The following is a 26258-nucleotide window of genomic DNA, read 5'->3' as shown; positions in this document are numbered from 1 at the left end:
CAGGTTTTCGACCACCATAATCGGCACATAAACCGTTTAACTTGAGTAAATCACTCCTAACGGGGGAATTGACCGAAGAATTCAGACATTAATTTCTCGCTATTGTTACCTTGCCGTTCATGTAACGGGAAAATGTTGTGAAAGGGTTAGGCTAGCCTTCAAGTCGATATTAAAACAATAAATCTACAACGATTTTGGTTCTATTTCACCAAAAATAAAGACCATTGCGTTAAAACAACAAAGGCACTGGATTACATGTACATGCAACAAGATACAAATCGCAAGTTCCAATGATTAACTTTAAAATAATACACATCAAGGGAGTGTTTCTGGAGTACAGGGGTAAAGAGGTACAAAGACTTGGATAATGCCATAACATCTCTGTTTTTTTTTTACATGTGCCACACTTTACATTGCATAATTTGCTCGATTCTTAGACGGAGAAATGCTTCTAAAAAGTGATTTTTTAACTTTTGTTGCGCTGGGATACGGACCCCAGTTAATCTTAGGGTACCGCAAGGTAAGTGGCCATTACTTTTCAAAATCACAGTAAAACTTTTCAAGAAAACATCAATGGGAAGGAGAATTGGACAAACTATTACGATCCAAGGATAGGGTTTAGACAGGGAATATAGACACACAAAACAAAGAACATAAAGAAGTAAATAAGGAACCGGAAGTCCTCAAAAACGGAGCATTGATCAGGTGCATCGGTACAAGTGCTATACATCGAAGGTTAAGTTTGGTGAATTAAAGAGGAACGCGAAGACTATCTTTGGCAATGGGTCATATTGAAAATGCACTCGTCGCAACTTCAACCGAGCCCGTACACTCCTCATACTCAGCCAAGGAAGGTTCAAAGTTAGATTGGAAATAGACACTCCATGCAGATCGATCTGTAATGGACACTCTATGCAGACCGATCTGTATATCAGGTCATGGCGACGACTGTAGAAGTTTTGAAATGACGACTGACTTTAATTTACAGGAAGGAGTAATCAAGGGAACCAAGGTTATAGCGGTAATCAAAAGAATGCAATCCAGGGACAAAGACCAGACATGGAAAACAGACATACAAAACAAAGAACATAAAGCAACTAAAATCATACATACAAAGTAACAAAAGCAAATGAGCAACTCGGATTCCACTAAAACTGGGAGCATGGACCAGGTGCACCGGTAGGGTAAGCGTCCTCTGCTTTTCTAGAAACACCCGCCGAGTTGCTCATAAAGTCAAGTCCGAGGTAGACAAACGAGGAAAGGAAAACTATGACCCGTTGAATAAATAAGTTTTCATGGTGCAGATGGATACACCATAACGATCCACGAGTTCATGATGACGACCATAAAACTTCTGTAGTGATGACTTCAATCTTGTATCAACATAACCCTGTTCCAGAAGCCTATTTTTTTTTAGAGTTCTAGCACGATACAAAAACTCTGCGTAGTTTCGGCAAGGTCTGGCATATCGTTGTGATATGAACACTCCATACGCAGGTGCTGAAGGGATGTTGCCACAGATGAAAGGAAAATTGACAAATTTGAATGAAAAGTCATCACGTTTGTCGTAAAGTTTGCCAAACACATCTTTGTCACAGTAGTGTTTGTTTATATCAAGTTGTAGCTTCTAATGATCTAAAAAAATCGCCATAAGGTTTATTATAATTTCAAGCCAATTAAAGGAATTTTAAACTTGAAAACTGCTTTGGTCTCTAAAATATTGTCTTGCCAATTACTAACAGTACACTGTTGTCAATGAGAATGCACACAAAGGCTGTAGGTATAGTTTGTGCCTATCAAATTAACTTGTTTGGTCCATAACCATGGGATTTCTTTCTTTTTAAATGTGCATTACATTGGGTTTTTCTGTTGACTTTTTTTTCAATTGTTTAAAAATTTAATTAGATTTGAACATACATTTATACTAAAGATATTTATCCTGCAGAACTGTCTTTGAATAAAGCAAATAGTGATAATAAAGAACGTCCGTGTCTTGATCTTACTATTCATGTCAATAATGGTCCCAACATACATGTCATGGTCATATTCTTCACTGAATGCTCAACTCACCCATTAGGTTGACTAATCTGTTGAATTTGCTAATTCTTAATGGATTCTGTGAAATCGTTATAGACAGCATTTTTTGGTATCAACATTGATTCACTGACAAACTATATTTAAAAGTTGTATTCGGCATAACACGGGTTGTTTCCAATTTGTATGACTTATTATGTACCGTGGTTCTCAATCCGACATGGTAAGAATTGGGAATGTTATTAGATACGGTTAGGACATATACTCTTTCTAGATTTAAACTGATCTGGAGCTGATTTGTGAGTTACCTGCTAGTAGTCCTTTGTGTGATCAGTTCCTTTATTTCTGTCAATGGACTCAGCCCATTTTGAACTGAATTGTGGTGTGTTGTATGGTATAATATTTTCCTACACTGTCCAGCGTGAAAAAAGGAGGGTAGTGATCATGACCTCTGACCTCTGTATATATTGTTACGTTTTCACTTTACTCTTGTGTTACTGGAGTATATGGTGGCAACTATTTCGCTGTACCTGTGCATGTTTTTTGGGGGCCAGTTGCTTCCTGCTCAGTGGTGCGAGGGTTTCCTCGTCATTCACTGAAGACCAATGGGTGGCCTTAGTTGACAAGTTTCATACCGATGGGGTTGTTGTTCCTTTGACATAATCCATTTTCGTTATATGACAAAAGCACGTCTGTGAATCGTGAGACCGAAATTTACTGCAGAATTCTGACTATAATAAGTGATAAAAAGGAAGTGCATGGTATATTTAATCACTATATTGAAGCAGACAAAGATCTGCTTAATAATGGCAATGCAAAGAAAAATTAAAATCTGTCAAACAAAATTCATGATGGATATAAAGTTCGTATTAGTGTAATCACATTACTTCGATCAAAAACAAAACTTTTGAACTAGCCTGAATGTGAATACACACCAGATCTGACAGTAAAAGTAAAATATGTATAAATGAATACAGAAGTTAGAACGTAATGCACATCGACAGAATAATACACTGTCAGGAGATCTATAAACAAAACCAAACGGAGGATCTATAATTGATAAAACCATACCGAGGATCTATTAACAAAACCATACCGGAGATCTATTGATAAAACCATACCGAGGATCTATTAACAAAACCATACCGGGGATCTATTAACAAAACCATACCGGGGATCTATTAACAAAACCATACCGAGGATCTATTAACAAAACCATACCGAGGATCTATTAACAAAACCATACCGGTGATCTATAATTGATAAAACCATACCGAGGATCTATTAACAAAACCATACCGAGGATCTATTAACAAAACCATACCGGTGATCTATAATTGATAAAACCATACCGAGGATCTATTAACAAAACCATACCGAGGATCTATTAACAAAACCATACCGAGGATCTATTGATAAAACCATACCGAGGATCTATTAACAAAACCATACCGAGGATCTATTGATAAAACCACACCGAGGATCTATATTGATAAACCATACCGGGGATCTATTAACAAAACCATACCGAGGATCTATTGATAAACCATACCGGGGATCTATATTGATAAACCATACCGGGGATCTATTAACAAAACCATACCGAGGATCTATTGATAAACCATACCGGGGATCTATATTGATAAACCATACCGGGGATCTATTAACAAAACCACACCGAGGATCTATTAACAAACCATACCGGAGATCTATATTGATAAACCATACCGGGGATCTATTAACAAAACCATACCGGGGATCTATTAACAAAACCACACCGAGGATCTATTAACAAACCATACCGGAGATCTATATTGATAAACCATACCGGGGATCTATTAACAAAACCATACCGAGGATCTATTAACAAAACCATACCGGAGATCTATTAACAAACCATACCGGAGATCTATATTGATAAACTATACCGAGGATCTATTAACAAAACCATACGGGGGATCTATTGATAAACCATACCGGGGATCTATTAACAAAACCATAACGAGGATCTATTAACAAAACCATACCGGAGATCTATTAACAAACCATACCGGAGATCTATATTGATAAACTATACCGGGGATCTATTAACAAAACCATACGGGGGATCTATTGATAAACCATACCGGGGATCTATTAACAAAACCATACCGGGGATCTATTAACAAAACCATACCGGAGATCTATTAACAAACCATACCGGAGATCTATATTGATAAACTATACCGGGGATCTATTAACAAAACCATACGGGGGATCTATTGATAAACCATACCGGGGATCTATTAACAAAACCATACCGGGGATCTATTAACAAAACCATACCGAGAATCTATTAACAAAACCATACCGGGGATCTATTAACAAAACCATACCGGTGATCTATAATTGATAAAACCACACCGAGGATCTATTAACAAAACCATACCGGGGATCTATTGATAATACCACACCGAGGATCTATTAACAAAACCATACCGGAGATCTATTGATAAAACCATACCGGGGATCTATTAACAAAACTATACTGGGGATCTATTGATAAACCATACCGAGGATCCTATAATAAAACCATACCGGTGATCTATAATCGATAAAACCACACCGAGGATCTATTAACAAAACCATACAAGGATCTATTTAAAAAACCACACCGAGGGTCTGTTGATAAAACCACACCGAGGATCTATTAACAAAACCATACCGGGGATCTATTGATAAAACCACACCGAGGATCTATTAACAAAACCATACCGTGGATCTATTGATAAAACCACACCAAGGATCCAATAACAAAACCAACCCGGGAACGTCAGACGGGCAAGAGACAAAATAATTTCGTACAATACAAAGTCTTGAATATAAAGTTATAAGCAATTAAGCATTTGGTATACATATTTAATAGCAAACTAATAGTTATTAATGCCTCAGCATTTGATGAATTTTCTACATTCACAACACTGGGGCACACTAAACTTTTTCAGTTGAAACCCTCCTTTAGTACACCATGTCCATGCTGTGTATGTCTTATAGTTAGCAGCTACGCAGTTGTAGTTGAGTAGCTTTGAATCGCATGGCATGTTCTGACATTTACCAGTTCTGAAATCATAAATTGAGTGAAAACTCGGTAGTGTGTATTCTTAAATAGCATAGACATTAATATTTATTTCAATCTTCGCGTAAAAAAGAGAAAAAGATAAATCTTGGATATTGAACACGTGGCAGAGAAAATAAATTACATTGTAAAAAATAGTAACCTGAGTGCTCAGTTTCGTGAAATGTGGGTTAAACGATCTGTGCCTATATCAATTATACAAAAAAAAGAACAAGAACAAAATATTTACATTTGGCAAAATAGACGCAAGAACATGTCAATCCAATGCTATTTATGGCTTTATCTTTAATATTTTTGTTTTTGCACGAAGATTTTCAGCGAAAGATAATGTGAAAAACAACCAATTTACTTACTTGCAATCGACGTAAGACAGTGGATATTTCCAGAAATGGTGGAGTACCCAACACTGTCCAAGGTTAGGAATACCAAAATACCATCCAGTAGTGAAAATTTGAACAAATTTAGAACTACAGAGGGAAACAGATGATGATGGTGGTAGCCTAAAATGATAAAATTGCATGCTTATGAAAAAAAAATTGTGAATGGATTTTCTGCATACAATCACATGTTACAGATTGAGTCTTGTGACCCAAAAATAACCCGCCAATACAGACGTATTAGGTCACATTCGCATTCTTTTATATGATAGGCAGTTGTCATTGTGGGCTGGCTATTTATGTCGCATTGTTTTACCCTGGGCGTCAGCTGGCCATTGTTGTCGTTAATTAAGCCCTCGATATCGCTCAGAGTAAAACAATGCAACATGTATAGCCAGTCCGTGGTAAATAATGCTAAAATGGACTTTCCGTGATTTATTTCTTAAATACATGTAAACAATGGGGCTTGTAAGTCGTAAATTCACGAACATGGGTACAAAACTCTTATTCAAAACCATTAAAAGATAGATATGCCTTGTGGTAAAGATTCTGATTTGAACAGCATAAATTTCGTATCAAAAATTAGAACAAGAACGAATCTACCTACAAGCTCTACAGTAAATACACTGGAAATATATAAGTGAGAGCACAAAGAAAAACAAGTTATGGATAAATATGAACGAGCGCATAAGAACCAGAACGCAAGAAATAGTCATAGAATGTGAATTATCCTTAATATAAAAATGTAATAATATATAATACTAGTATGTCACACAATTTTGACTAAGGATCATTGCACTTACCGTGTTGGATCAGTCACTTGACTAAGGATTAGCGTGCTTACCATGTTAGATCGGTCATTTGATTAAGGATCAGCGTACTTACCATATTTGATCAGTCACTTGACTAAGGATCATTGTACTTACCATGTTAGATCAGTCACTTGACTAAGAGCTTCCCACTTCTTCACTTCAATGTTGATCTTTTGGCCTATTTCTCTATCCCTGTTAAGTGCTTCTTGTATTTTTTCCCTTTAAGCGAATAGATACATTATTAACCATGTCGTGTACATCTTTTAAGTGTAAGTATTTGTAAAAATCAGGCAAAATGGGAAAAATCAGAAACACGCATGTCAAAAACCCACCAATATAATTTCATTCAAGGACACTCTCTCTATTTGATGTCTGCATCACAAGTATCACATCACATCATACCAAGTTTCACCTACTGCCTGACTTTTACAGGGACTGACACTTAAATATGTAAATGCGGTCCATCTGACTGTTTGCAACGATGCCATTTCTTCTCTATTTATTTATTTTCATTTTTTGTGCTGTTGTTGTTTTGTATTTTATTTTGTTTTATTTTTTGTTCTTTTTTTTTATTATTTAAAACCAACTTGCAAAGGAGGTATAAAGTAAGTGGTGTCTGTCCTTTTGTCCTTTTATTTCTTTCCTTCCTTTCTTCATTCACAGCCTATAACACTGAATGGAATTTAATGAGACTTTCACAGCATCTGTATACTTACATGCATTCTCATTGTGCATCACCTATATTAGGTTTTTGATCTGAGTCGACTTGAAGGTCAACAGGTGTATAATGAATGGGTGTATCATTACCCTGACCTTTCCGAAAACAATATTATGTGCATTTTACATAATACATCAAACAGAAAATTGTGCTTCAGCAGAACAAATGTTTCAACAACAAAAAAGTGTGTAAAAAACGACAACCTAATTCGAAACAACAGATATAGAAGATGTGTGTATTAGCAGTCAAAAACAGTTATCAATGCCAGGGGGCAATATACATATTTTAGAATGAAGTCGGGCAATAATTTTGCCAAATTTAGCACAACCAACAAACATCCCCTTCGAGATCCGCCACTGTAGTACGAAAATATTACATTAAATCGTGATCGAATTGTGATGGGCAATTGGAACTCCCCAGCCTTTCTAGTTACACGGAGAATCTGTCCGGAATTTGACCGATCCGATTCTAAAATTATAGTTCTACTGGTTGAAATTTTAACCATTACTTCTTTTCCTAGCTCCTCGCTTCGCGCCAAAATACTTGAGGAGATATAATTGCTCCCTCTTTTTAGTGACAGCTAACAATTTTTTAGCACCACCTGGTGGATAGAACTACTTTGTGTCGCATATGACTGCAATTTCGGGATTTTTTTTCAAGAAGATCTCCTTTCTGCATCCGAGGTTATTTTGTAGTGTAGCGGAAATGGCCGAGTAGTTCCGATTGTTGACATGAGATGCTCTCATCGTGACAAATCGGGAAAAGGGTTGTTTGTTTCCGGGGTGGTTTCCAGTGAAAAAAAAGAACCATTGATAAATAAGTTTATCAGGGTCATATTCTGCATCACTGACTGGTATAATATTGGAGGTTGGGTGGACAATAGAAATATATGTAAATACAGCTGAATGTTATTCAAACTCGGGAACAAAACTTAGATCGACCGATGAAGTTTAAAATAATGACATTCCTTTTCCAAATAATTTGGATACTGAATAGCAAATGGTCTCAAAATAAGAAATAAAGAGTTACTTACTTTGGATATTCTTTCTCATTTGTCTCCCTCCCCTGGAGGGGGTCTGCGTTGTTATGGTCACATGAATCACTTTGAGATAATGCTCGTGGTACAATCATACACAATACAATCATCTATCAAAAATGAAAAAAAAACTCCTATTTTCAGGTCAGTTACATGTTATATATGATATACTGAACAATTGATAAACAAATCAAGGTACGATAATACCGAAATATCACCATAATTTTTAGAATTACGTAACTGCAACTTATTTGTAAACTTACTTGAAACAAATTGAAAACGAAGACAAATTTAAACAAATATGACCTTGTAACAATGATAATTCATTCTGTTTATATAGATGGAATGTACAATCGTTTTTCCTTACCACAAGTGCAAACTGATTTCTGAAATCCATTCTTTTGTTTTTTGCTGTTTATTCGATATTTCCAGCGCAATTCCTTCCTGAAACCGGCTACTTTATCTTCAGCAGCAAATCGCAAGTTAATTTATACATTGCGCACAAGCCCCTGATTCGTCGATCAAATAACCAATCATATTTTGATGATTTGATGAAGCCATTAAATTTTGCGGTACGCTGCTCTTCATCAAAGATCATTTCCTTTTGACGCGTCACCATAAAACTTTATCAACGGTCTACATCCAACCTTGGGCAATAACCAGTGCATAAACAATAACAGTTTATACGATTTTTAAACTTCGCTAATCACGGATCATTAGATACACCCGGAATATCCTGTTCAAAATAAATCAAAAATATTATTTATCAAAACAAAAACTGCTACAAATACCAAAAAAGTATAAACATAAAAATTTGAGTGTATGCAGTCTTCAACCATTTAGGAAAAAGTAGAAAAAGGTTTTTCCTCAAGGGGTGCATCCTGCATCTGTATACATAAATTCTTCTGTTTGGAGTCAAAGGAATACTTTCATTTTTAAAAAATGCCATAGATATTGAATTTACATCATTTTGTGTGGGATGCTGCTTGTTCAAAACAGGCTAAAACTTAGTAAGGGGGAAATCAAGAAAAAACAGAACTCGGACGGTAATCAAAAGACAATAATCCAGGGATAACGACTGGCCAGGGAAAATAGATAGACACAAGAACATAAAATAACCAAAACATCAAGCACAAATAAACAAAAGCTAATGTCAATGAGCAATACGGACTCCGAAAGATCGAATAAAATTACTTGCAGTATTATTAGGAAAACATTAAATGCAACAGAACCCAAATCGATGTATCATCTAAACATACGTGTTCGTAAATAAATATAATTGTTGACATTAAACTGAAATTGCACTAATTACTTAGTATTATAGTGTTCTGAACAGCTTTGATCTAATGTTTATCAAAGCATAGTTTTGAACCATTTCTTATTCAACAAAAATGAAGAGGATTAGGCAGAAGGCACGCAAATCCCGTGTAAGTCCTTTCCTAATAGGAAAAGTTCATCAGCCAAATCAATTAACTGGCTATTTAAATCTCACTACTTACTATGACGCTGGTAGGCCTTTCATATGAGCACTAATTGTGTCGCTATGCCCTGGCATTGTTCGAATAAACTGAGTATGGTATGACTACGCTTCTTTTCAGATGCAATTATGAACCATAATTGTTTCCTTATATGATATGATTCTTTGCAAGAAATATGTAGTTCAACATATTTTTGTTATTCTACTTGAAATATAAAAAAAACAAACTGTACAGAAACTGACAAGAAAATACTGAGTAAAACGCTGATAGAACATAACAATATATAGTACGATTACATGGTCGTTTTTTTTCGGGGGTGGATATAATTGTACTTTTTTATTTACGTAACAATGTTTTTTTTTTCTTGTTTTGCTTGGTTTTTGTTTTTTTGTTGTTTTTGTTTCTTCATATTGTATTTTAACTCATTATCTGATCATCACAACGGCCTTTATAAGATACGAAACAGAGAAAAGACATGTAAAACAATCTACAATGTATATTTTGACGAAATTTAGAATAGAGAAGTACCATCTTAAAAAACAGACAGCCGACGCAGTAAACTTTGTTCTAATATATTAATATTCTACATTTCATCAGGAAATAACACGTCACGCAATTTCAATTTCCGATACCGTTTTTTTTTTCGAACGCCACTAAGTTATCAGTATTTGACCAACCTGGAAACAGAATTTTGATCAGGTGACTTGCGTTTCCATGGAAGAGCGTCTTTTTGGTCAAAGGGCAAAAAAACCGAAACTATACCGACTGCGTCGGAAAAATACGTACTAGTTGAAAGACATGACTGTATTTGTATGAATCACACGTAACATAATTTTCTTTTCAGTGCGTTTTAGTGTGCCTATAGACATTTATATACAAAACTGGATTAACGCAACAATAAACATACTATATACATTTCAAGTTACAACAAATAGTCCTAATGTACGTAATTCTAAGTGCAAATGTTAAGTAAACATCCATTAAATTTAACAAAAATTTCCATTAATTTGCATTTCATTGATTTTTATCTAGCAAAGTTAACAGTATGAATGACAATACGTGCATCAATACAGGCTTTATTTTTTTTTCTGAAATCGTTTTCATAAGTTGGTATAAAATTGACTCTTCCCCTTTGACCACCCTATCCCGGTATGATACTGCCTGTTACCCCACATCACCCATCCTACCGGGGTAAATTGGGTGAGTTGGAGGACAAGCAGATTTATATCTATCCTGATATAAAGCTGCCTGTCATCCACATCACCCACCTTTCCCGGGTAAAAACTGACTGCTAGTCATTTAAATCACCTACCCCGGTTCATGTAAAAAAAAACTGACTATTCCCCACTTAGTCCACACTTTCCCTTTATAAAACTGACTGGTCCCAACCTTTTCCATCCTACCCGGTATAAAACTGCCTGTTCCCTATCTAGCCCACCCTACCCCGGCATAAAACTACCTGTCCATTCCTTATCTACCCAACCCTAGCCGGTTTAAAGCTGACTGATTCCCACCTAGCCCACACTTACCCTCCATAAAACTGCCTGTTACATACCTAGCCCACACTTACTTTGCAAAAAAACTGACTGTACCCCACATTACCCATACTACACAGTATCAAATTCCATTCACTTTCCAGACCATCCTTCTCCGTATACGTAAAATTGCCCGATTCCTATCTAGCCTTCCCAAACGCCGGTAAATGTATGAAACTGAATGCCTGTTCCCCACCTCACCCACTCTACCAGGTATAAAACTGCCCGTTCCCTATCTAGCCCATTCTTACCCTGTATAAAACTGCCTGTTCCCCACCTTACCCCCGTATAAAACTGCCTGTTCCCTATCTATCCCATCATACCGGGTAAAAACTGCCTTTTCCGCTTCTCATTCTATATCGGTATAAAACTGTTCCCCACCACAGCCACCTTATCCCAGTATAAAACTGACTGTTTCCATGAAGTCTACTCTACCTCCGGTATAAAATTGACTGTTCTTCAACTCGCTCACCCTACACCAGGTATAATACTGACATTTCCCCACCTTACCAAACCAACCCAGCACGTCTTCTTGGATAAGCAACTCACGGAATTTGACACTTACTGGATTTCACTTACTTGCGATTTGACGAGTGTTGCTTACGGTACAGAACATGTGCACCTCTCTCGAGCACGTGATGTCAATCTTGATTATTTTATTTATAATTTGTTTTATTTGTTGTGTGTGTGTGTGTGTGTGTGTGACCAAGAGTGGAGAAACTGATACTTTAGGTCTTCATTTGTTTGTGTCTGTGTGTGAGTGTGTGAGTGTGTGATGTCTGCTTTTCCTTACTTCGACCAAATACAATTTTTACATATGAATATACTTTATTCTGCTTTCTACAATATTTAGTATGTAGAACGTCTAGATATTTCACTTATTTTGATATCACTGAATCGTCCTTCCGTTTCAATGCTTCCGTATCGTTGGATTTTTTTTTTAATTTTGCTTCTGTGTGTGTGTATGTATTTAATAATTTTGGTTTTGTTTTCTCTTTTATTGGCTTTTCTTTTGTTCTCACTGTCATTTTCTTTGTTTGTTTGTTTGGTTAGTTGGTTGGTTTCTTTTGCAGACATATCGTGCTCTGATCTATTCCAACACTCACATCAGGCTGACTTTGTAGCTAATCTGATTCGGAGGAATGAACACCAACTAGCCAGATCTCTGCTATATATATGACGTACTGTTTTTAAACAATCCTAAATTCAGGGATTTTATACATCGCATTTCCCCCAAAGAACTGAGATAAAGGACTTTACAGACGCTATGTCGTCAGCCTCATATCAAAACTACACGACAAACGCGATGACTCCTAATTTCATATTCATCTGTCAATTGTGTATGAAGGTTTTTTTTCTTTTTCAGAGCCAGAAATTGCCGTAACTACGTAGAATTTTTGTACCATGCTAAACTTCTTAAAATTAGGCTTCTAAAACAGGGTTATGTTGCTTCAAGATTGCAGTCATTACTACAGAAGTTGTCGTGAACTCGTGGATCGTTACAGTGTATCCATCTGCACATAAGTTCCGATTTTTTCACCGTGTCATATATAGTTTTTTTACTCCTTCGTCTACACCTAGTCTATTCTTACAGCTTTTAGTGGAGTCCCACTTTTTTTTTCCTTTTTGAGGGGGGTGAGCGCTTTTAACATTTAACATGCATAAATGATTAATAAATTGTTTATATATTAGTTTATATTTGATGATATTCTACACACACGGTGAAAGGTAGCTTGGAATAGAAGGATCATTGGAGAGAAAGATCCAGGTGAGGATATTATACAGCTCTCTGTCCTTGTCGTAGATATGGCGTCTGGCAGCCATTTCACCACTACATAAACGTCCTGGCGAACACCTTTAAAGAAAGGAATAACAGCATTAGAATCATGGCACTAATAGTCGAACACACTTCGAATGCCCTAGTTTATTTTTTGCAACTCTATTGATAACTAACTTATTCATTCCTTTATGTGGATATAGCGACTACAATTGTCCATAGTCCAGTTGAAGTACACGCACGTGCATTTTAGCTTGAATGTGACGTTAATGCTTAACATTACAGAACATTTGATGTCACTTACATTTTTTAAGGTTTCTTGGATCTTGAAATAAAGTTATTCTTTTTTTTCAATTTCGGATTATATTTCAATAATACATTTTCTCTATTGACTTGCCAACTCATTTAAAAGTATTTGACATTTTTTAACTAGTACATAATATGACATGGCCACAATTCTGAGTTATTCTGTTTCATTTAAATTTCGACTCATTAGCCTATGTGTCTGTGGACGTATTTGCGCAACCGACTTGAAAATGAATTATTTGTTAGTGGGTTAATAGGACATAATCAATTTGGCTATAACTCTTTTAAAAAGCATTTTGTATTTCTAATATTCGTAACACATCAAAATAATTCGAAACTTGCGACTATATTCCTATAGGTAATGTTCTTATGTATTTTGATTCAATTTTACTCACTCATTCATGTATTGTCCGTTATGTATATTATGATTAGTATTAAAGTAAGCAGCCGCCCCCTGGGCCAGGTACTCTTGATCATTGGACATTGAGTATGACGATCCCGCCCAAACACCACGTGATTTGGCAGCGTTGTAGGCATTGTGGATCTGAAATTTAATTATATATTTTTTAGCAACAAAACAAATTTCGATTTATGGTATCATCATGAATTGAAAAATAAAAGTCCTACTTAGAGAATTAAATCTTTCTAATTCAGGTGAGGATTGTGTCGAAATTCAGACAAAGTCACGTGTGCAGTTAAATTTTAGAGAACGACCATATGATTATTAGAGTAAGGGACCCAATTTTTGAAAATACGTATTCTGGCCCTAAAAAGTTGAAAACAAATAATCTGACCTTTACGCCTCCTGGAAAATAAATGAATGTTCTGATCTCAGTCCAAATACTTCATACAGTAAAGTGAAACAATCTTAATCTTAATGAGGTTGAAAGTAAATTTTCTGACCTGCAAAATATCATAATAAATATTACAACCACACAAAATAAATAGTCATCTCTTTAGACGAATGTTTACGAAGTTCATGCGCTTTAATACCCTTGTTTTCATCGCTGAATCCACACCATAACCATGAATGGCGTGAGTAAACTCGTGGACCAGGATGTTGTTTTTATGATAGTAAGGATCAGCAGCGTTGCATAGAATATTGTCATCCAATATGGTGGTTGTTGAGCCACCAGAGCCAGCCAATGTTGAATATTTCCTGCCATCAAAAGTACAGGTATTACTGCAGGATCCGCCACATGTACCTGGATAAAAACATTCCAATGATATAATATAGAATTGCATGGAGTATCAATATAACTACTTAAGTAAACCTGTTATAGTATAGGATAATGTGTACCTGTGTGTAATGATGTTTTGTGGTCAGCTACAGCCTGCCCTGTGGTATAAGGGTTTCCTCGTCGTTCATTGAAGACAAATGAATGGCCTTTGACCGACATTTCAGCGCCGGTTGGGTTGTCGTCTCTTTGACATATACGCCATACCTATTCTCGTAATATGCAATGTATCATAAAAAGGAAGTAAACCAGTTATAACGTGTCTTTGTTTTAACATGAAACTCAAGCCTTTTTTTAACTGATTATAGGTTTGTTTGATTGTGTTCTATTTTTTCCACAGTGACCAGATTTTAAGAGGGAGGGTTGTGATCACGCTAAGCTACTTTTCCCAAGTCAGGAATTTCTGGCCTCTGTATGTCTTGATTTGTTTTCACTTTCATTGTGTGTGTGTGTGTGTGTGTGTGTGTGTTGGTGGAGTCTATACGGATAATTACTTCGCTGTGTCTGTGTTTTATGTTGTTTGCGAACCAGCTACAGCCTGTCTTAGGGAGTGGGGGTTTCCTCGTCGTTCATTGAAGACCAATTGGTGGTCTTACATGTCTAAACTGACTTACCGATGGGGTTGTTGACTCCTTGACATATTAACTATGTATATTCTGTTTATATCATTAAATGGACGTAATACCGGTACCATCAGTAATAGCTTTGTAGAATTACAAAACAATATGTACTCTATCCAAGTCAATTAACAGGAGAAATATAAGACATTAACTTACATGTGGAACAAATCTCCATTCGTTCATGTATGAAAGAGTATCAACATAAAAAATGACATGAATATTTTTAATTCTAAGGTTTAAATTTATTGCAAACTTAACGTTATACATAAGTCCGTTCTCTTGATACACAATCCCAATTCCGAGTCCCTATCATTCATTCCCACAATGCGCCACATATTGGCGAGTTTATCAACATACTAGTATAATTATAAAAGAGAATGAGATCTTAGAAGTCCTTTGAGTAAACAATGCAAAAAGGGAAAGAGTAATCAAGGGAACTAATGTTATAGAAAATATGGAAATAAGCTAAAAACAAGACACAAATCAATAATAAAATACAAAGTAAACACGTAAAAGCAATAATAGCAAACATAAGTATAGTCACCTCTGCATTCAGGGCGATCAGCAACGTAACTATTGGCGGAATAAACCAACATGGTCTCGTGCTTAGTGAACACGCCTACTTTCACACGTGCTGCTAAATTGTGACAAATAGATGATGGCATATGCTGAACCATTCGCGATACAATAGTAGCAGCCTGTTAAATAAAGCAAAAATATGATACTAAAGTTGAAAAATAAAAGTGACACATTTATATACGCGTTCACAATTTCTTACAATTTTCAGATTTTCGTAAATTAAGCAAAATACTATTAGAAGAATCATGTATAATATAATGTCTGAGAAAGGCGGTAACTTGCAACTGGATGCCTGCAGTGAAGTTGATTTTAGCTCTACCGATATCTACCAACTTCAACTGAATCGAACTTTTCCATAAAAAATGAAACAAAGGAAAAAAAAAGAAAAAGAAGGAACAAATTCTTCCAAAATGTTTTTCCCACAGTTCAAGAAAGCACTTTGTAGAAGCATTTATTCAGAAAAAAGGGGATGCCTGCTCGACTCCTCTATTGCACACCCGATGTATGACCCAAGCATAAAACATACCTTTGAATGAGCAGTGCCGGATACTGCAGCAGTTGCTGTAATATCTATGGCTGTACCAGACCTGTAGTCTGCCACCCCTCCATTACAGTAGACATACTTGTGTTTAAACGATGTTCGTGTTGTATGGAATAGGAACGGGTGGTTTTTGTAGTATGTCACTCGTGTAAATTCTTCTTTGCTGTTGTAAAACACAACTTCAGTAAAATAAATGGTTATCATTGGTACAGCTAAATTTTTTAAATCATAATCAAGGTAATAAAAGAAAGGGCTAAAACGAACAAATGAAGGATCGAGATTTTTTACTTATTCAGAAACCAATTTGATAAACCACCCGTTGTCAACCAAAATTTGGTAACTTGACTCTACCGGTGCACTTGGTCCATACTCCCAGGTTTGTTTATTGTATATTGTTCGAATTATTCATTTATCCTTTAGTTTAGATGTTCAGTCTGTTGTCATGGTCTAGCCTATAACTACATGTATGTCCCTGTTTATAATTATGAACATATTACTCGTTTCGATCGTGATACCCATGCTTGGTATAAGAGGCCATGCTATTTTTAAAAATTCGTAATTTGATGATAAGTCGTTTCATGTATACACATTTATGGAAGGATGGAAGGAAAGGCTTTTATCAAATGAAGTAAATCTTTTCCCTTTAAAGGTCCACCATTTTGTGGACGAGTTCATGATGGCGATCGAATTGATAAAATCGTACAAGTTTCTGTTCCTTATATTACGCAACATACAACATGTATACATGTAACTGTTATCTGGTTCAATAAGCATGTTTGAAGAAACTTTCTGCATTGAGACAGTGGGGACTTATTTAGATTAACAATGCCAACTTTAATTGCCCACAATGGGACACAAATCATTGTGCCTAATTGACATATACATGTAGGTTTCACGAGAGTTCACGAGAGTTACTTCCCCTATTCGGTATCCGGGTATTAATAGTAAGCATGTCTTGATGGAAGCATGGTTGTCAGTCTTCCACGTATTTGTGTATATTTTTTCTTTCCTTCTATTTTTTATTTATTTATTTTTATTTTGTGTGTGTGTGTGTGTGTGTGTGCTCTTTTTATAGTTATTGTCTGTGTAGTTTGGATTTAGGTGCTTTCATGACATTGTTGATTAATTGTATGCAGTGTTATTTAGTTAATAATAAAGCATCAGTTTCGCCAAGGCAGAATTAGTTGTCAATTGCACGAGTTTCTTATGAAATTCAATGTGATAGGTACTGAATCACGTGTAAAAACGCGTACAATATGGATATATATGTGTATGAAAAAATGATATATTACTAATGATAAAAAAAACCATTTTTGCTTCTAGTATATCAGATGCAAATGCGTGGTATTATCATTAACTTACGAAAGCAATCTCATCAACGACTCCTCTATCTGCGTTGGAGGTGGAATACAAATTACTCCTGTTAGAGAAAATGATATGTTTAGAGTAATTGAAGTTTTAATACATCAAATGATGTACAGTGTACATGATGTGTAATTTATGAGGTATCTCATTTTTGTGTAAACTTTATCATCATTATCATATATTCAAACATGTAAGATGATACTCTTATAATTGCTTGATCAAAGCAATAGAGAACTATTTTATTTCAATTTAAATTGTGAATAAGAATAAACCGCATTAGTTACATGTGCATGCCTTTATTCTCTGAAAAGAAACTTTCCATACCCTTTACAAGTGGCTTAACAGGAACAACTTTCAAGTATGTATTATTCTATCAAGTTAAAAGAGGTTATAACTACATTAAACGTCATATTAAAGTTTTTGTTGTCCTCCTTGACTCAGTGTGGCATTTTGCCTTGTTACTGAAACTTTATAGATATGGTATACACGGGAACATGTCTCGTTGTTTTCCTCTTGAACGTAGTGTACGACAAGGTGGTGTATTGTCAGCTCTACTTTACCTTGTTTACTTTAACGATTTACTTCATGATATTGACCAGTCAAAAAACGGTGCTATGTTACTTACTTGACATCTGTGTCAGAACTTCTATGCAAGCAGACGATATAGCTCTGATATCATCAAACGAACACGAAGTACAAAATCTCATAGATCTATGTGAACATTATAGCACTACATTGGCGTTTGAATTCTCTCCGTCGAAAAGTTAAGTTTTGCATTGTGTCGATCCCCGTAATGCTTCAAATAAACTGACATTCATGTAAGATGACACAATACCCTTAGTTACTTCTTCTAAACATGTTGGGATAATTTTGGAGAGTTCTTTAAAATCAACGAACAAAACTTGCAATGCCTGTCGGTCTCAACGCTCTTCTGTATTGTTTGTTATCAACTCTTGAATTCACCCGTAAATCTTTAACCCACTGAATTGTTCAAAGAAAGTGCAACAGTTGTGTTGCACAAAAGCCGTATATGGGTGTGAACTTTGGAGTAACTTAACTCAATCTGAAACTGAGATGTTTGAACTATCATAAATTCGCATGTAAAACGTTACAAGGAACGAATGCGTTGGGACAAGTTCGTACAAGTCTCGGTTTGGTCAGCATCGAGTGTTACGTTGATAAATGCAAGTTATTATATTCTTTGACAGAATCTGTAGACTAAAATCGAATGCATTGCATAGAAGGATTAAGGTGACCAGGCTATTCGAATTCAAATATAGATGCACTAAAACTCAATATGGTTTTATTCCTGAAGTGTATAGACTTGCTCATAAGTACGATATGACAGAACGCTTTATTCATGGACTCTGGTAAATTTCCATCAAAGAAAGCATTGTCAGCTATTGTCAAGGATCAGATAAAAAAAATGACCGAACGTTCTAAGTGGTATTCGGGACTATCAAGCGACGAGGACTTTAATCTATTCAGACGTATGCTTGGTGAAATAAAACTACATCGTGTCTGGACTAGAGCAGAAATCGAACCAGAACAACGAGAAGCAGCTAAATATGTTATTGTTATTTTTATTGTTCTGTCATTAAAAGGACGATAACATATTACTATGTGATCAATGTGGGATGTTCTTTCCAAATATCGTAGAGCACATCTTAGTCTTATGTAGTACATTGATAGGCAAACGTCATGAACTTTGAATAGACATTATTAACATTAATCCTCTTCAGTTAAGCGTATACCTAGACAGTCTAGCACCAAGTAACTTGACTGTTAACATCTTATCCTGCAATACTGATTCCGAACTAGAAAGAGATGAACTTGACTTTTTCAGTAAAATTTGCATACAGAATACCTTCATGTGAAAATCTGTGTACGAGAGGAACTAAAAGTAAATAACATGTACACTGTTTCAAGGAGTGACTTCTCATCAGCAGCATTAGAACCAGATATGTAGGGAGATCTAAAGCCAAAAATTAATTGTATGTATACAAGACGTATTCAAAACCAATACTGTCGCAAGAGGAAGCCAAATCCCGAGAAGTTCTACCTTGTACAATACAAGCAATGAAGCCTCGGTGTTTTAAGTATTTTGAAGTTTGTAATACTGCAAATTTTAATGATATGATAAAATCCGATAAAATCTGACTACTGGGTTGGCGAATTCTCTTTAATTGTACAGAAATTTACAGAAATCGTTTGATAAGATTATAAAATCAAACATGCAATGTATGATTTGAGATCAAGGTCAGTATATCAGTAGATATATCCATATCTAATTTGTTAAAATGTACATATTTTACAGATAATTTTAGAAATTTTTCATTGATATGATTTGAATTTAAGGAAATTTGCATGGCTTTTATCTTGTTTTCCATGCAAGTTGGGTTCATTCTGACTTGTGTCTGATGGGCTCTTTGAACCGTTTTTATCATAAATTTTTCTGCTAAATGTTTACTCTCCTTTTTCATGAGGCCATTGTTTCCCTTATATTTGAATGTTTTATTTATTCCATATTTGATTCATGCATCTGTGTGTGTACAATTAACACCAAATATTCACTATAGACGGTGTTAGTAGAACCAAATGTTCCCTATAGACGGTGTTAGTAGAACCGAATGTTCCCTATAGACGGTGTTAGTAGAACCAAATGTTCCCTATAGACGGTGTTAGTAGAACCGAATGTTCCCTATAGACGGTGTTAGTAGAACCAAATGTTCCCTATAGAAAGTGTTAGTAGAACCGATTGTTCCCTATAGACAGTGTTAGTAGAACCGAATGTTCCCTATAAAAAGTGTTAGTAGAACCAAATATTCCCTATAGACAGTGTTAGTAGAACCGATTGTTCCCTATAGACAGTGTTAGTAGAACCAAATGTTCCCTATAGAAAGTGTTAGTAGAACCGAATGTTCCCTATAAAAAGTGTTAGTAGAACCGATTGTTCCCTATAAAAAGTGTTAGTAGAACCAAATGTTCCCTATAGAAAGTGTTAGTAGAACCGAATGTTCCCTATAAAAAGTGTTAGTAGAACCAAATGTTCCCTATAGACAGTGTTAGTAGAACCAAATATTCCCTATAGACAGTGTTAGTAGAACCAAATGTTCCCTATAGAAAGTGTTAGTAGAACCGAATGTTCCCTATAAAAAGTGTTAGTAGAACCGATTGTTCCCTATAAAAAGTGTTAGTAGAACCAAATGTTCCCTATAGAAAGTGTTAGTAGAACCGAATGTTCCCTATAAAAAGTGTTAGTAGAACCAAATGTTCCCTATAGACAGTGTTAGTAGAACCAAATATTCCCTATAGACAGTGTTAGTAGGACCAAATGTTTAATCTGTTAAGTCATAAGATAAGACAGGATACAAACCTGTAAGGTACACGGCAAGACTATTACTAACGACTTAAATATTAAATCAACTTGGAGGTTTCATCTCCCAATTCTTATCGAAATACAGATTAATTGTCTGCCTCAGCTAAATTAACATAACATTGGATGTCGGCTGAGACAATCAAACCGCTAGAAATAAAATAGCATCTTGTTATTATCTCAGACATTATACATGAACTTGTATGTCTTACCATTAAAGACTCCAAACAGCAAGGCTACAATCAGAGACATGTTCACACCAGGACGTCCGTTTCACTATTGGACTATTTCTTTGGTTTCCAGTTTATAAACACTTCTTTTTCTATCCAGTTTCTAACCTTTTCCACACATGTACATTTCGAACCGATAAGGTCAATGTTGGAAACTTTGAGTTCGTGCAAGTACATGTACTTTCCTTATATCTCTATGTTCGAGATTTTCACATTTACATTGTAGGTATGACTAATGATGTAACTTGTGCATTTTTAATTACATGTATGTTTGGTCGTAAGAAACTATCCAAAATGAAGTTGTAATATCAAAATAAGAAGAATTGGCATGGTGAATATCTCAAAGAGACAACAATTCCACCTGGATGAAAAATGTCAGCTAAGGACACCCATGGTTCTGCATATATATGTCTTCCTGTGTTGGTGGCTTAAAAACCACAGGGTAGTGATATGCGTCTAGTGCAGTAGTGATCGAACGTCTCTAGATCGCTACTGACGCTGGCTAGTCTACTTGTAGACGAAAAGGGGAGCAACGTAAGCAGAAGCCTTCCTCTGCCAGTACATAGCCTCTACACTACCAAGACTCCTTCAATTTGCCTCCCCGAGGTAACACACGGTAACTTGGGTCTAGTACTCAAGGCTAACATGAAGGGGATCTCGGAGTAACAAGGACCCTAGAGGTGCAGAGTGCAGGCCCACCGGCGCGTGGAACACGCCCTGGCTCTCACCAACCTTGCCCCACCTATGGGTTAAATAGATCGCTGCCTTGTGATGGACTGTTGAGTCAAAGGCTACGGGAGACAACCCAGACAGAAAACGATGGTCAGACTGGGATCAAACCTTTGGAAGGGAACCTGTCTAGGAGAGGAAACTCTGATGTAAAACCCGGCTAGAAAGGAGTCGTCACCCATGGTAGGGAACCTATCTAGGAGAGCAAACTCTGATACAAAAGCATGTGAGGGACTTGCTGACCACCACATTAAAATAAAGCGGAAGCTAGAGGGCCAACCCCCCACTAGTGGATACAAATGGTTACAGAAACGATTACAGTAAAAGTCATTCCTCGGACTCGTCAACGACTAGAGAAAGAGGACCAAACCAAACATCGAGGACAGCAAATGACGCGAAAGCCGATGAAGTTGTTCTCACCAAAACAACCAACAACCATAGGCACTTGGAATGTTAGAACAATGTATCAAAGTGGCAAAAGCTTGCAAGTTGCGAACAAAATGGATAGACACAATATCGAAATTCTAGGACTCAGCGAAGTAAGAAGGAATACAGCTGGAATGACAACACTATCTTCAGGTCATACGGTCATATTCTCAGGAAATCCAAATGAAGACGACATACATGACAAAGGCGTGGGATTCATGCTTACAAAGAAAGCCAAGAAATCGCTTTTGGAGTGGAATCCAATATCTGCAAGAGTGATATCAGCTAGATTTGACACTCGATTCCAGAAAACAACATTTATACAGGTGTATGCACCAACAAACACTGCAGACGAAGATGATAAAAATGACTTCTACAACTTATTACCATCAGTTGTTGATGCCGTTCCTAAAAGAGACATTCTTATCATCTTAGGAGATCTAAATGCCAAAGTAGGTGATGACAGAGGAGGTTTAGAAAGGGAGATAGGACCACATGGAATAGGGCAAATGAATGAGAACGGAGAGATGTTTGCTGACTTTTGCGCTATAAACAGTCCAGTAATTGGCGGTACTTGGTTTCCACATAAATCTTGTCATAAAACCACCTGGATTTCACCATCTGGAGACACTGAAAACCAAATAGACCACATAACAATAAGCCGTCGATGGAGATCTTCATTACAAGATGTACGAACAAAACGTGGAGCAGACGCAGCATCAGATCACCACCTTGTAATTGGAAAAATTAAACTCAAGCTTTTAACAACAAAGAAAAGAGAGACTACAAAAAGGAAGTTTAATGTTGAGAAGTTTAAAGATCAGAAAGTGAAAGACAACTTCCAAATTACACTCAGGAACAGATTTAGTACTTTATTAGATCTTGACAACGAAGAAATGAACAATGATATTGATGACATCTGGAACTCAACAAAGACAGCCATTCTGGAAGCATGCAAAGAAACAGTTGGTTTCATTCAAGTGAAAAGAAAGAAATGGATGCCAGATCAAACATGGGATACAATATCTGAAAGAAGGGAAATAAAAGAAAAGTTGATGAGTGCCAAAACCAGACAGCAAAAGAAAAACCTGCAAGACCTTTACAGCGCAAAAGACAGAGAAGTGAAGAAAAGCTGTGAAAGAGATAAAAGAAACCATGCTGAAAAGTTAGCAGTAGAAGCTGAAAACGCCTGCTTAAACGAAGACATCAAAACATTGTATAGCATCACAAGACAACTCAGTGGAAAGATCTCTCAAAATGTAAATTTACCAGTCAAAGATAAAAACAACAATACCCTCACAAAGCTAGAAGATCAGATTGACAGATGGAAAGAACACTTTAGTGAGGTATTGAACAGACCACCACCAACAAATCCACCAATACTTGAAGAAGGTCCAACACTTAACATAGAGACTGACAAAATTACCGAAAATGAAGTAAGAAAAGCCCTAAAACATCTTAAGAATGGGAAAGCAGCGGGAATCGATGGCATACCACCAGAAGCCCTCAAGTCCATGAATGACACTACCATTCAATATCTTCTTGGGCTATTAAACCAGATATGGGAAAAAGAAAAAAATTCCAAAAGACTGGCAAAAGGGACTCTTGGTAAAACTACCTAAAAAGGGGGACAAATCCAATTGCAACAACTGAAGAGGAATAACTCTTTTGTCCATTCCTAGTAAAATCCTATGCAGTATAATCTTACAAAGAATGAAAGAAGAGATTGATAGCAAGCTGAGAGATGAACAAGCTGGATTTAGACAAGAACGATCATGTGTCGACCAGATTGCTACACTCAGAATAATTATTGAGCAAACGATCGAATGGCAGTCATCCCTATATCTAAACTTTATTGACTTCCAGAAAGCATTTGACAGCATAGATCATCAGGTCTTGTGGAACATTCTAGGACACTATGGGATTCCATCTAAGATTATTTCCATGATTAAGTTACTGTATGAAGAATTCTCTTGTCAGGTCATACATGCTGGTACATTGACGGATCCTTTCCCTGTAACAACTGGCGTAAGGCAAGGATGCATTCTCTCTCCCCTTCTCTTTCTCATAGTCATCGACTGGATAGCAACAACAGCTTACAACGACCCTCATGGTATACAATGGACACTAACATCTCGTCTAGAAGACCTCGAATTTGCAGACGACATATGCACACTATCGCATCGTCTTCAAGATTCCCAACACCAGGTCAACCATCTCGAAGAAACAGCTAAAAGAACAGGATTGTATATCAACACAGCCAAAACCAAATCCATGAGAATCCAACAAAACCAGATGGATCCAATATTGGTAAATAACCAACAGATAGAGAATGTAGATAAATTTACGTACCTTGGAAGTGTCATGAGTACAACTGGAGGCACTGACGAAGATGTACAAGCCAGAAAGATGAAAGCATTACAGGCTTTTTCCATTCTAAAGCCAGTATGGAAAAATAGAACACTGAGAACGGCTACTAAGATCAGAATTTTCAACAGCAATGTTAAGTCTGTCCTGTTATATGGTTGCGAGACCTGGAGAGAAACAGAAAACACCATGAAATCTATACAAGTCTTTGTTAACAAGTGCCTAAGAAATATACTGAATATCAGATGGCCAGAAAAAATAACAAACAAGAAACTCTGGCAAAGAACAAAATAACAACCAATAGAAAACACTATTCGAACCCGAAAATGGAAATGGATTGCTCATACTTTAAGGAAAAACAATAAAAACACTACAAAGCAAGCTTAAGATTGGAATCCCTAAGGGCAAAGAAAAAGAGGAAGACCAAAGAACACCTGGAGGAGGGGTTTGAGCTCTGAACTGAAGAGAGTAGGACTAACGTGGAAGAATTGTAACACCATCGCCCAAAACCGAAGCGAATGGAGAGAAACTGTAGTCGCCCTGTGTCCACCCATGGACGAAGTGGAATAAATCAAAAAAAATCTGATATAGAAAAGCATAAGTCGTTGAAAATCTGTCTTTTTATGTAGTCTAATTTTCTATATGATTAGCATTTTTTTTTCATAAAGTATACGCAATTTTTTTTTCAAAGACCCAACATTTATTAACAAATATCCATATACGCTTTCTTTATAACGAATATGCGTGCATTCTTGTACTTACTTGGTTATGGATCAGTAATTGTTTTGTCACCCTTATTTTTCATTACACTGTTATAATTATATGTTACATCCTTAAGTTCTTAATATAACAAAATGATAGTATATAACTGTTGTCTGAAAGCTACTTTGAAAGGGAAATCGAGGGAACCAGGATTGGAACTTTAATCAAAAAGAACATTTTCCAATAAAATAAAATAAAAACAAGACAAACAACAATAGATAGACGAAAACGAAGAAATGAAATTACAAAACACGCACAAAAAAAACGGCTGTGTAGTGATGCAAGGACATTTGGATTGCTTGTTCCGCCATGATTAAGAATTGCTATAAAGTCGTTCAAGTGGACACAGCTTAGCAGATAAATCTAACCAACTGAATGTTCAAATGGTTGTATTAAAAAAAAACAAATAGAATATTCACTTTGGTAAACTCATGACGCAATGCATAATACATATATATATATGTGTGTGTGTAAATGAAACGGAATGCGACGCTAGTGTTATAACAAGCTCTGAAGCAGCGTCTGACGTTCGAAAGTCACTGTATACGCTGCAGACTGCCCTCTCAGAATATGCAAGCATTTTGCAAAGTTGGGAAAATTCAAAGACTTTACGCGACCCTTTGCGATTGTCAAACGATGTTCAATTTGAATAATGTCCGAGAATGTCGAAAGGCTTGTCTGCAGCGGTTAGGAAGAGAGGAAACGAACGTCTGCCGCTGCGTGGAGCTTGCTATTATAAAGGCTAGAATATAACGTTATCAATTTGGAATTTACAGGCTGTTGTGTTGAGGAATACATTTATATACATCAAATACGATATCGATGAACAAAGGTTAT

General features: G+C 36.2%; 3 protein-coding genes across 3 annotated transcripts; 1 reads left to right on the top strand and 2 right to left on the bottom strand.

The window, feature by feature from the left end:
- Positions 1-2789: 2789 nt before the first annotated feature.
- Positions 2790-8617, bottom strand: LOC148598987 (uncharacterized). The gene is made up of 5 exons (XM_088561215.1): positions 8460-8617; positions 8090-8202; positions 6453-6557; positions 5503-5649; positions 2790-5133 (listed from the first exon to the last, which is right to left on the bottom strand). Exons 1-5 carry the CDS (start codon positions 8487-8489, stop codon positions 4962-4964), a joined length of 567 nt encoding a protein of 188 aa, XP_088417341.1. The 5' UTR covers positions 8490-8617; the 3' UTR covers positions 2790-4961.
- A 4165-nt stretch (positions 8618-12782) lies between these two features.
- Positions 12783-21280, bottom strand: LOC148598986 (uncharacterized). Its single transcript, XM_088560131.1, has 7 exons — positions 21120-21280; positions 17529-17586; positions 16152-16329; positions 15591-15744; positions 14182-14393; positions 13584-13732; positions 12783-12960 (listed from the first exon to the last, which is right to left on the bottom strand). Exons 1-7 carry the CDS (start codon positions 21157-21159, stop codon positions 12816-12818), a joined length of 936 nt encoding a protein of 311 aa, XP_088416257.1. The 5' UTR covers positions 21160-21280; the 3' UTR covers positions 12783-12815.
- A 1086-nt stretch (positions 21281-22366) lies between these two features.
- On the top strand, positions 22367-24177 carry LOC148598985 (protein CFDP2-like). Its single transcript, XM_088560273.1, has 2 exons — positions 22367-23508; positions 24159-24177. The coding sequence occupies exons 1-2, from the start codon at positions 22367-22369 to the stop codon at positions 24175-24177; spliced, it is 1161 nt and encodes a 386-aa protein (XP_088416399.1).
- Positions 24178-26258: the final 2081 nt, after the last annotated feature.

Source organism: Perna viridis, chromosome 14 (genome assembly GCF_037379345.1).
Source record: "Perna viridis isolate PV_CMFRI_1.1 ecotype Kerala chromosome 14, ASM3737934v1, whole genome shotgun sequence".
NCBI classification, from domain to species: domain Eukaryota; kingdom Metazoa; phylum Mollusca; class Bivalvia; order Mytilida; family Mytilidae; genus Perna; species Perna viridis.
This window is presented reverse-complemented; position numbering and strand designations above follow the sequence as displayed.